The sequence below is a fragment of the Oncorhynchus kisutch genome, linkage group LG23 (assembly GCF_002021735.2).
Source record: "Oncorhynchus kisutch isolate 150728-3 linkage group LG23, Okis_V2, whole genome shotgun sequence".
In the NCBI taxonomy this organism is placed as follows: Eukaryota; Metazoa; Chordata; class Actinopteri; order Salmoniformes; family Salmonidae; genus Oncorhynchus; species Oncorhynchus kisutch.
Window position 1 is genome coordinate 17,555,259 of NC_034196.2, and position 13,224 is coordinate 17,568,482.

The 13,224-nt window shown below is 41.7% G+C and overlaps 1 protein-coding gene across 1 annotated transcript; it reads right to left on the reverse strand.

Moving 5' to 3' along the window:
• Window positions 1-67: 67 nt before the first annotated feature.
• Window positions 68-12,088, reverse strand: ddrgk1 (DDRGK domain containing 1). The gene is made up of 9 exons (XM_020457329.2): window positions 11,883-12,088; window positions 11,244-11,399; window positions 11,013-11,149; window positions 10,088-10,189; window positions 9,845-9,967; window positions 8,525-8,563; window positions 862-918; window positions 626-674; window positions 68-509 (listed from the first exon to the last, which is right to left on the reverse strand). The coding sequence occupies exons 1-9, from the start codon at window positions 11,968-11,970 to the stop codon at window positions 349-351; spliced, it is 912 nt and encodes a 303-aa protein (XP_020312918.1). The 5' UTR covers window positions 11,971-12,088; the 3' UTR covers window positions 68-348.
• Window positions 12,089-13,224: the final 1,136 nt, after the last annotated feature.

Sequence of the window (13,224 nt, forward strand, 5' to 3'; positions counted from 1 at the left end):
ATGGCCGAGTTTAAGATACAAATAAATATGGGCTGGAAATAGACATAAAAAGAGGAAACATCCAAAATCCAATTCACATGTCGACTTTATTCATATACAGTCCGTATACTGAGTATAATGAGAACACTCAAAATAATCCAATAATTCAGTGTATGAAATTATAATTCTGAGTCTGTACCAGCATGAGTTGTCTAATCTGTTTGTTTATGCTTCATTACTTATCCGAGTTTGGCATCACAAATCTGGCAGCATTGAATATTTCAGGTTTTACTGTAGATTGATGAGGGAGTTTCTAGCTTTGGCTAAATCTGTCCTCAATGTGTTGTGTGTGTGTCTGTATATTCCCCATTAGGCGGTGTTACGTATCTCGGGCGTGAGGTTGATGAGTGAATTACTAGCTTGGGCCAGCTCGCTGATAGAGACCCTCCCTCTCTGTTTGATGAACTGAGCCACAGCGTTTAACTCTTCTGGCGTGATGGAGATAAACTTCCCTCTATCGTCGATCACTCCTGAAGAAAATAATGAGAATAAAGACGGTCAGACAGCAGAGAAGCAAGAGTGCCTGACTGTACTCATTTACTCAGAGAAATAATGTTAATTTTGGCACACACTTTTATTCACTTACCTGTGAGTTCACCATCAGCTAAGAGGTCCTGCAGTCTCGCAATTGCATCCTGTGAGCAAAGATTAGTTATGATGACCAATCTCCCTTTTCTCAACCACCACAAAAAACACTAATATAACCTTGAACCTTGTGGAGACACAATCTGACATACATATTTCAAAATGAGAACAGACCATTGAGTGCAGGAATCATAGTCCTGCACTCATGGCACCCTTTGATCATTTTCCTGCCATCACCTGTGTGCGCATTCCAAAGTGTGACGCCAGGTCTTCCAGCAGTACGACCTTGGAGTCCTGAGAGATAACCAGAGGAAAAGAGGGTAAAAAACCTATACGTTGTTAACAATAAAATGTCACAATAAGGTGCAGAGCAATCGACTTGCCTGTAGGGGGGCAAGGAGACCCCCTGCTCTGCTAAAACCATTGACAACTGTGTGCCTTTTTCAAGGGAATGTTGAATAAATGTTAAGTATTTGGTTGTACATCACCTCTTGAACAGCAGTCAGAACTACACATTTCTGATTATTCCATACAAAACAATTGCTGACATTTACTGTAGCTCTATCATCATAATTATTCCGCAAACAGCCTACCTGCATGCTTTTCATCACCAGTAAACATCAATTGATCATGTGATTTCAGATACAGTTGAAGTCGGAAGTTAACATACACTTAGGTTGGAGACAAAACTACTTTTCAACCACTCCATTAATTTCTTGTTAACAAACTATAGTTTTGACAAGTTGGTTAGGACATCTACTTTGTGCATGACAAGTAATTTTTCCAACAATTGTTTACAAACAGATTATTTCACGGTATCACAATTCCAGTGGGTCAGAAGTTTACATACACTAAGTTGACTGTGCCTTTAAACAGCATGGAAAATTCCAGAAAATGATGTCATGGCTTTAGAAGCTTCTGATAGGCTAATTGACATCATTTGAGTCAATTGGAGGTGTACCTGTGGATGTATTTCAAGGTCTACCTTCAAACTCAATGCCTCTTTGCTTGACATCATGGGAAAATCAAAAGAAAGCCAAGACCTAAGAAAAACTGTTGACCACAAGTCTGGTTCATCCTTGGGAGAAATGTCCAAATGCCTGACGGTACCACGTCCAGCTGTACAAACAATAGTACACAAATAAACACCATGGGACGACACAGCCATCATACCGCTCAGGAAGGAGACGCGTTCTGTCTCCTAGAGATGAACGTACTTTGCTGCGAAAAGTGCAAATCAATCCCAGAACAACAGCAAAGAACCTTGTAAAGATGCTGGAGGAAACAGGTACAAAAGCCTCTATATCCACAGTAAAATGAGTCCTATATCAACATAACCTGAAAGGCTGCTCAGGCAAGGAAGAAGCCACTGCTCCAAAACCGGCATAAAAAAAGCCAGACTACGGTTTGCAACTGCACATAGGAACAAAGATCATACTTTTTGGATAATGTCCTCTGGTCTGATGAAACAAAAAAATAACTGTTTGGCTATAATGACCATCGTTATGTTTGGAGGGAAAAGGGGGATGCTTGCAAGCCGAAGAACATCATTCTAACCGTGAACCACAGGGCTGGCAGCATCATGTTGTGGGGGTGCTTTGCTGCAGGAGGGACTGGTGCACTTCACAAAATAGATGGCATCATGAGGGGGGAAAATTATGTGGATATATTGAAGCAACAGCTCAAGACATCAGTCAGGAAGTTAAAGCTTGGTCGCAAATGGGTCTTCAAAATGGACAATGCCCCAAGCATACTTCCACAGTTGTGGCAAAATGTCTTAAGGACAACAAAGTCAAGGTATTGGAGTGGCCATAAAAAAGCACTCACCTTAATCTTATAGAAATGTTGTGGGCAGAACTGAAAAAGCGTGTGCGAGCAAGGAGGCCTACAAACCTGGGGTCAAAAGGAATGGGTCAAAATTCACCCAACTTACTGTGGGAAGCTTGTAGAAAGAAGGCTACAATTTAAAGGCAATACACTCAATTAGTATTTGGTAGCATGTAAACTTCTGACCCACTGGGAATATGATGAAAGAAATAAAAGCTGAAATAAATCACTACTATTATTCTGACATTTCACATTCTTAAAATAAAGTGGTGATCCCAACTGACCTAAAACAGGGAATTTGTACTAGGATTAAATGTCAGGAATTGTGAAAAATTAAGTTTAAATGTATTTGGCCAAGATGTATGTAAACTTCTGACTTCAACTGTACATGACGATAGCCTCACGATCTCTCTTAATATTGGCTACAATTAAGTTGACATTTGGGTGATCTAAAATACAAGTGAAGTTAACTATACCTCATAGTGTGAGTGGTTTAGGATAATTTCCCATCCTTTGTGGGCTCTGCATGTCAAGAAGGGCTCGACTGCCGATGTACTGTTAGCTGATCATGTTTACGCATATTGTGTTGCAGCCATGCTGTGTTGTCTTCGGTCTCTCTTTATGTAGATTTGTGGTGTCTCTTGTGATGCATGTTTGGTCCTACATTTTTAATCCCAGCCCAGGTCCCCGTAGGAGGCCTTTTGACTCTTGTTAAATAAGAATGTGCTTAATTTACTTCTCTAGTTAAATAAAAAATGCAATAAAATTAAAATACAAATATTACATTGCAATCTACCGGTAGAAATGTTGCACAGTTGGCTAAACAGAAACTATTCATACCTCGACTTATTCCACATTTTGTTGTGTTAGAGCCTGAATTCAAAATTATAGATTCTTTCCTCACCCATCTACACACAATATCCCATAATGACAAAGTAAAAACATGTTTTTAGAAATCTATAGAAAATAAAATACAGAAATATCTCATTTACTTAACTATTCACACCCCTGAGTCAATACTTTGTAGAAGCACCGATTACAGCTTTGAGTCATCTTTGGTAGGCATGTATCAGCTTTGCACATCTGGATATGGGAATTTTCTTCCATTCTTCCTCAAGGATTTTTTCAAGCTTTGTCAAGTTGGATGGAGAGTGGCGGTGAATAGCAATCGTCAAGACTTTCCACAGATTTTAAATGAGATTCAAGACTGGGCCACTCAAGAACATTTCACATTCTTGTTCTGAAGCCATTCCAGTGTTGCTTTGGCTGTATGCTTGGGGTCATTGTCTTATTGGAATGGAAATCTTCGCCCCAGTCTAAGGTCGTTTGCACGCTGGGGGAGGTTCTCATTACGGATTTGGCTCCATTCATTGTTCTCTCTATCCTTACCAGTCTCCCAGTCCCTGTAGCTGAAAACCATCCCATAGCATGATGCTGCCACCACCATGCTTCATGGTAGGGATGGTGTTAACCAGGCACAGCTCACACCCGTCTTTCTCCACACACAGCGTTTTGCATTCAGGACAAATAGTTCAATTTGAATTATCAGTCTACATCCAGGCGTGATGTCATGTGCTTTTTATCTCAGGAGTGGCTTCTGTTGGGCCACTCACCCATAATGCACAGATTGGTGAAGTACTGTAAAGACTTGTCCTTCTGGCAGGTTCTACCATCTCAGCCAAGGAACTCTGTAGTTCTGTCAGAGTGATCATTGGGTTATTGGTCACCTCCCTGACCAAGGTCCTTCTTACCCGGTTGCTCAGTTTGGTCAGACGGCCAGCTCTAGGCAGAGTCTGGGTAGTTCCATATTTTGTCAATTTTCCAACGACTTAGATCAATGTGCACTTGGAAACGTTCAACACTCTAGTAATAGTTGTATAACCTTCCCCAGATATATGTCGCATTACAATTCTCTGAGTTCCATGAACAGTTCCTTGGATTTCATGGTATAGTTTCTGCTCTGGCATGCCTGTCAATTGTGGAACCTTACAGTACCAGTCAAAAGTTTGGACACACCTACTCATTCTAGGGTTTTTCATTATTTTCACAATTTTCTACATTGTAGAATAATTCTGAAGACACCAAAACTATGAAATAACACACATGGAATTATGTAGTAACCAAAAAAAATCTAAATATATTTGAGATTCTTGAAAGTAGTCGCCCTTTGCTTTGATGACAGCTTTGCACTCTTGGCATTCTCTCAACCAGCTTCATGAGGTAGTCACCTGGAATGCATTTCAATTAACAGGTGTGCCTTGTTAAAAGTTCATTTGTGGAATATCTTTCCTTCTTAATGCGTTTGAGACGATCAGATGTGTTGTGACAAGGTAGGGGTGGTATACAGAAGATAGCCCTATTTGGTAAAATACCAAGTCCATATTACGGCAAGAAAAGCTCATAAGCAGAGAAACGACAGTCATTACTTTAAGAAATGAATGCCAGTCAATCCGGAATATTTCAAGAACTTTGAACGTTTCAAGTGCAGTCACAAAAACCAAGCGCTATGATGAAACTGGCCCTCATGAGGACCTCCACAGGAAATGAAGACCCAGAGTTACCTCTGCTGCAGAGGATAAGTTCATTAGAGTTACCAGCCTCAGAAATAGGCAATTAACTGCACCTCAGACTGCAGCCCAAATAAATGCTTTAGAGTTCAAGTAACAGACACATCAACTATTCAGAGGAGACTGCGTGAATCATGCCTTCACAATTTCTACAAAGAAACTACTAAATGACACCAATAAGAAAATACTTGTTAGGACCAAGAAACATGAGCAATTGACATTAGACTGGTGGAAATCTGTCCTTTGGTCTGAGTCGTCCAAATGTAAGATTTTTGGTTCCAACCACCGTGTCTTTGAGACACAGATTTGTTGAACGGATAATATCTGTATGTGTGGTTCCCACCGTGAAGCATGGAGGAGGTGTGATGGTGTGGGGTACTTTACTGGTGACACTGTCAGGGATTTATTTAAAATTCCAGGCACACTTAACCAGGATGGCTACCACAGCATTCTGGCTAGAATCCTGACTAGAACCAAAAAATTGGATCATATTACTCCAGTGCTAGCCTCTCTACACTGGCTTCCTGTCAAAGCAAGGGCTGATTTCAAGGTTTTACTGCTAACCTACAAAGCATTACATGGGCTTGCTCCTACCTATCTCTCTGATTTGGTCCTACCGTACATACCTACACGTACGCTACGGTCACAAGACGCAGGCCTCCTAATTGTCCCTAGAATTTCTAAGCAAACAGCTGGAGGCAGGGCTTTCTCCTATAGAGCTCCATTTTTATGAAACGGTCTGCCTACCCATGTCAGAGACGCAAACTCGGTCTCAACCTTTAAATCTTTACTGAAGACTCATCTCTTCAGTGAGTCATATGATTGAGTGTAGTCTGGCCCAGGAGTGGGAAGATGAACGGAAAGGCTCTGGAGCAACGAACCGCCCTTGCTGTCTCTGCCTGGCCGGTTCCCCTCTTTCCACTGGGATTCTCTGCCTCTAACCCTATTACAGGGGCTGAGTCACTGGCTTGCTGGGGCTCTCTCATGCCGTCCCTGGAGGGGGTGCGTCACCTGAGTGGGTTGATTCACTGTTGTGGTCATCCTGTCTGGGTTGGCGCCCCCCCCTTGGGTTGTGCCGTGGCGGAGATCTTTGTGGGCTATACTCAGCCTCGTCTCAGGATGGTAAGTTGGTGGTTGAAGATATCCCTCTAGTGGTGTGGGGGCTGTGCTTTGGCAAAGTGGGTGGGGTTATATCCTTCCTGTTTGGCCCTGTCCGGGGGTGTCCTCGGATGGGGCCACAGTGTCTCCTGACCCCTCCTGTCTCAGCCTCCAGTATTTATGCTGCAGTAGTTTATGTGTCGGGGGGCTGGGGTCAGTTTGTTATATCTGGAGTACTTCTCCTGTCCTATTCGGTGTCCTGTGTGAATCTAAGTGTGCGTTCTCTAATTCTCTCCTTCTCTCTTTCTTTCTCTCTCTCGGAGGACCTGAGCCCTAGGACCATGCCCCAGGACTACCTGACATGATGACTCCTTGCTGTCCCCAGTCCACCTGGCCATGCTGCTGCTCCAGTTTCAACTGTTCTGCCTTATTATTATTCGACCATGCTGGTCATTTATGAACATTTGAACATCTTGGCCATGTTCTGTTATAATCTCCACCCGGCACAGCCAGAAGAGGACTGGCCACCCCACATAGCCTGGTTCCTCTCTAGGTTTCTTCCTAGGTTTTGGCCTTTCTAGGGAGTTTTTCCTAGCCACCGTGCTTCTACACCTGCATTGCTTGCTGTTTGGGGTTTTAGGCTGGGTTTCTGTACAGCACTTTGAGATATCAGCTGATGTACGAAGGGCTATATAAATTAATTTGATTTGATTTGATTTGCACTTAGTGGGACTATCATTTGTTTTTAAACAGGACAATGGCCAAACACACCTCCAGGCTTTGTAAGGGCTGTTTGACCAAGGAGGAGAGTGATGGAGTGCTGCATCAGATAACTTGGCCTCCACAATCATCTGACCTCAACCCAATTGAGACGGTTTGGGTTGAGTTGGACCGCAGCGTGAAGGAAAAGCAGCCAACAAGTGCTCAGCACACGTGGGAACTCCTTCAAGACTGTTGGAAAAGCATTCCAGGTGACAACCTCATGAAGATGATTGAGAGAATACCAAGAGTGTGCAAAGCTGTCATCAAGGCAAAGGGGTGCCTACTTTTAAGAATATAAAATATATTGTGATTTGTTTAACCCTTTGATTACTACATGATTCCACATGTTATTTCATAGTTTTGATGTCTTCACTATTTTTCTACAATGTAGAAAATAGTCAAAATAATGAAAAACCCTTGAATGAGTAGGTGTGTCCAAACCTTTGACTGGTACTGTATATAGACAGGCGTTTCTTTCTAAATCATGTCCAAACAATTTAATTGGCCACAGGTGGACTCCAATCAAGTTGTCGTCACATCAAGGACGATCAAAGGAAATTGGATGCACCTGAACTCCATTTGTAGTGTCAAAGCAAAGGGGTGTAAATAGTTACGTAAATTAGATATTTCATTTTCAATAAATCTGCAAACATATCAAAAAACGTTTCACTTTTTCATTATGAGATTTTGTGTGTAGATGGGTGAGGATTAAAATATATTTAATCCATTTTGAATTCAGGCTGTAAGAACAAAATGTTGACTAAGGGATATGAATACTTTGAATTTATCTTTTTTATTTAACTAGGCAAGTCAGTTAAGAACAAATTCTTATTTACAATGACAGCCTAGGAACAGTGGGGTGCCTTGTTCAGGGGCAGAACAACAGCTTTTTACCTTGTCAGCTCGGGGATTCAATCTAGCAACCTTCGATCTAGCAACTGGTCCAATGCTCTAACCACTAGGCTACCTGCCGCCCCATGAATGCACTGTAGTGGTAATGCATTTTTTTCTCCAACCAACATAGGCCTACCTAATTAAGTTAACACTATTCCCTTTTCAACATTGTTTTTAAGAGTGTTTAATCACAATTGCTGTGTGGACAGACATGATAGGCTACATTGATTAATGGACGATGTCAAATTGGCTACCTAGCTAATAACAGATCATGTCAATATGGTTAGTTAACATTCAGGGGATACACTAGATGGCTTTATCCAGTGTTTGATTTGCTTGCAATCTAGTGGTGATGACATTAGTCCAATAAAGTTACAAATAAAGAAATAAAAAATGGTTAGGCTATCCTCACGCTTCTGAAATGACATGATCAATTGATCATGAAAAGCATGCAGTTAATTGCTATAGCCTATAACCATGATAGAGCTAAATGTGGAATAATCAGAACTGTGGTAGGTCTGACTATTCTCTTCAAGAGGTTATGATGTTAAATAAATGTTAACTATTTGGTTTTAACATTCCCTTTAAAACAGCACATTGTTGTTAAAGGTTTTAGCGGAGCTGGGAGTCTCCATGCCCTGACGAATTGAGGCTGTTCTGCAGGAAAAAAGGTGGTGCAACTCAATATTAGGAAGGTTTTCCTAAAGTTTTGTACACAGTGTATATGGTACTGGTTAGGTTCCTGCTCATACCTTGATGTACTGGATGAACTCTTGTAGAAGGTTGCGTGACTATAAAAAAAGAACAAACATTTACATAAAATAGGGATTTCATGCCAGGAATCCAGGTTACCAAGATTTACCACCCAAAACTACTCCCTTTTCCCGGGATAAATAACTACGAGAAACCGGTAAATTATTTACATAAACATAGTGAAATGGAACTGTTAAATTACATGCGATGTCTAAATGTGGCTTCTCTACGGCCTCTGCATGATGAATCAACCTTCAGGGTGGGGACAGACAGCCCATCTCAGTATGGAGTGCAGTTCACAATGCATGGAGACCTATCATCTCATGGTAACAAAATATTTTTATTTTGACAGGTAGGTCTACATTTGCTGCAGCATAACCTACACTACAGTAATATAAAAATACAGAATGCTTGTCTAATTTACCCAACTCCATCTGGCTTTCGGGGGTGACCTTGTTTTTTTAATTATAACGATTTTTCTATTATTGCAGCTGCTGAGTTTTAAAACAGCCTATCAGTCAAATATCATTGCTTTAAAATCAGTGCACCCGGAGGCACTCTCTAGCAGTCTCTCCCAACGCCATTGAAATTTTATCCAAACTAGATAATCCTGTTCTAAATTGATATAGATGTATATATATATATAAAAAATGTATGTCATAGCCTACCTATCTTTCAGGTAATACTGGCTTCTCCTTAAAGAAATGCTCCTTAGCTCTTGGGAGTCCCATGCAGGAAAAGCTAGACTAGAATAGCTTGCTAAGGCAGCTTATGGTTGAGAAATTAACAGTAAATTGTCGGCCAACAGCTCTGGTGGACATTCCTGCAGTCAGCATACCAACTGCACGCTCCCTTGAAACGTTATAGTGGTCTTTTATTGTCATCAGCTCAAGGTGCACCTGTGTAATGATCATGCTGTTTAATCAGCTTCTTGATATACCACACCTGTCAGGTAAATGGATTATCTTGGCAAAAGAGAAATGCTCACTAACAGGGATGCAAACAAATTTGTGGACATACGGCACAACACTTTAGAGAAAAGCTTTCAGTGCATATGGAAAATGTATGGGATCTTTTATTTCAGCTCATGAAAACAACACTTTACATGTTGCGTTTATATTTTTGTTCTCTCTCTCACTCCTTCATTCCTTTCTTTCTTTCTCCCTCCCTCCCTCCCTCCCTCCCTCCCTCCCTCCCTCCCTGGGCCAACAAAAGGGGGACAGTGGGCCGCCAGTTGCCCAGCCCCAATCTACTTGATAAAAACGGGTTCATGTCGACAGCCACCTAAACCGAACTATGTGAATACACTAGTAAACTACCTCTTCCTCTGTGACATCATCAGCTTCACCCTGCTCCTCGACGACAAAGGACTGTTTGAGCCTTAGGTACTCCTCTTCCTCCTCCTTCTCCTGCTCCTCTTTGGCCCGCCGCTCCTCTTCCTCCTAAACAGAAAAGAATAATAGGAGAAAGAAGGAATGAGTGCAAGAATGGGAATAATAAGTGATGTGTCTACCTGCATCTGTGTTCAAAAGAGTGAGATAGTGTGTGTGTGTGTTCATTACCTCTTTCTGCTCCTGTTGTCTCTCTTTCTCATCCTCCTTGCTTCTCTCCTGCTCTCGGAGCTCCTGCATTTTCTTCCTTTCCTCTCTCTCTGCCAGCTCAGCCTGAGGAACACAGCATCAAACCAAGTCGCCAAGAAGAACACTTGCAAACATAAAATACAATGATTGGAAAACGCAGGGTGGGTCAAAGCAATATGGTGGATGCCCTTCACCTGCCTGGTTCTATCACAGCATTGCAGCTGAGAGAAGAAGCAGTGCTGCTGAAGGGAGAACGCCATTTGAGGGGAGAAAGCCATTGTAGACTATTGACTAGGGCAATATTATTGTGAGGCAATATTTTTGTTCATGGCAAACAGGAAAACAAGAAGCAGATTGGTCCTTTTTGGTCCTTTAAAAAAACTGCTGTAATGTAAAATCAAATCAAATTTATTTATAAAGCCCTTCAGCTGATGTCACAAAGTGCTGTACAGAAACCCAGCCTAAAACAGCAAACAGCAAGCAATGCAGGTGTAGAAGCACAATGGCTAGGAAAAACTCCCTAGAAAGGCCAGAACCTAGAAAGAAACCTAGAGAGGAACCAGGCTATGAGGGGTGGCCAGTCCTCTTCTGGCTGTGCCAGGTGGAGATTATAACAGAACATGGCCAAGATGTTCATAGATGACCAGCAGGGTAAAATATTGTGTGCTATAGCTGGAAAATAAATGTGACACTGGATGACAACATAATTATGTTTGTTTCCAACATTAGGGCTGTTTTCCTAAAGAAGTTAAATCCGCTTCATGTTTTGTTTCCTTGCCACAATACTAACGAGTATTGTGATACTGGTATCGTCCCGGCCCTACTGTTGATTGACATGCTACTGATAACATATAATGGACAATCTCCAATGGAGAACTGTTCTCCAGCTGTTCCAGAGTGGTAATACCTCTCTCTGAGCCCGTTTGGCTTGTTTCTCCTCCAGTTTCCTCTGCTTCTTGGCACCAAGCTTCCCTGTGGCCTGGAACTGCTGTTCCTCCTCTTCTTCCTGTTCCTCCACAGCCACTTCTTCTACAGGGCTGTCGTCTGAAGGAGCATTCACACATTTGTGAAACTTCATTTTCACAGTAGAAACACATGTGATACTCATGTGTGTGTGTGTGGATGTCAGATGTGTTACCGTTGTCGGATGCGTCCCTCTGGGCTCGCCTCTGGGCCATTACCCTGCTGTTGAGATTTCTACGGCGCCGGGGCATGCCCACCCCACGCTCCTCGGCCACCTGCGGGCGAGGAGCTGCCACCCGAGCCAACACATCCTGCCTCTGTTCACGATCAGCTGGGGGGGTGGGGGGGGGGGTTCAATTACAGATTATCGGGTAAATTTAGGCCCAAAACGAGTGCACATATGCGGAGAGGTAAAGAGCAGGAGACATGGGGAAGAGTTAATGGAGGGAGTCAGGGAAGGCAGATAATGGGAGCACAGATAGACTCGATTACGTTTACTAGTAGAATGTAGAGTAAGAGAATAGGGGAGGGAGACTTAAGTATAGCAAGAGAAATAACGTAAATAAACTTGTCAACATGTTCCTTAGTCAGCTACAACAGTAGCTAGCTAGCTAACGTTAACTAGCTACATTGAGAACTGACAGGTCATGACGAGCAAGTGACAGGGAGAAAAAAAATAAACACCCAAACAACCTCTACTTTTAACTTATAAATAGCCAGTGTTAAACACGAATAGCAACGCGATTGCTAATGTTAGCTGTTTAAGTATTGGTGTCGTTATCCAAACGCTTGGTAGCTACAGTTAACTCCTTACCTTCCTCTGTTTTTCCTCGTACCTTCACAGCAAAAACGATCAACACAATAAGGATTGCTGCAGCAATCAAATACACCACAATGTCCATTGCAAATTTAAAATGGCTATTTCAGATTCTATGAATTTCACATTTCAAACTCTCTTCTCCACCATGACAGACACGTATGTTGTGTTGTGCTTCAGCCACCCATGTCACGTGATATTCTTCTTCTTTAAGTTTTGATTGGCGATTCGCAACCAACTAATAAGTGCATACACCGCCATCTACTGTGCTGGAGTGTGAGGCCGGTCACGACCTACCGAAAACACCATATTCTCTTAATGAACTAACCCCGAATTTCGAAGAAAATAAATATTTCCCTAACAACCTCTCTACTCCCATCATCCCCCACCCAAAATATCACCCACTCCACATTCAAGTCCAACCTCTCTGACCCTGTCAAACAACCTCTCATTCTACATCATACATTTCACAAAGTAATAATACATGTTCAAATGTTTCCTCTACCATACAGCCATTACACATTCCAGTACCATGTTTCTCTATCAATTTCAAATAAGACAAATTATGCCCTAATCTCATCCAACACAACATAACGTCCTCCCTTCTATTCCCATTATATGACACTACCTCCCGTACAGATTTCCTTGTACTATAAACATTTCTGCCATCACTACTTTCACCCCATTGTCTCTGCCAGCAATCTAACCCATTTTTCAGAATAAATGTTTTAATTTCCCCTCTTCCCAACTACACCTGTATATCCACAAAAAAAAATTAAGTTTTTTTGCTATTATGAGCAGGAATCCAACAGAACTGAATTTCAATTACCATTCTTTTATAATCCAGCAACAGCATAAATATTTCTAACCATAAAGCCTCACGTTCTGACTTTCCAGATTTTAAACTACACAAAACTAATACAGAGTCCGAACATATTACTACTCTTCTTGGTTGCACTTCCTATGTCCATTGCAATCCAACAATTATCGCAACCACTTCATTGAATATACTGATACATCATTTGTTAGTCTCTTGCATATATTAACATCGAACTCAAGAATAAATACACCTTCTCCTGTTTTCCCATTCATAGGATCCTTTGAACCATCTGTATACACTGCAAGGCAAGAACAAAACTGAGTACTAATATACTGATCCACTATTGTTTCTACATTAGCTTCTTCACACCACTGTTTATTTTCTTCCATCAGGCTATGATAAACATGTGGCCTTATATAAAACCATGGTGGCACATTTCCTATTGCCACAGATGGCACTATAACAAGGTCCCTGAGTCCATATTTATCAACCCTTTTCCCAATCTCTGGACCAAAACCC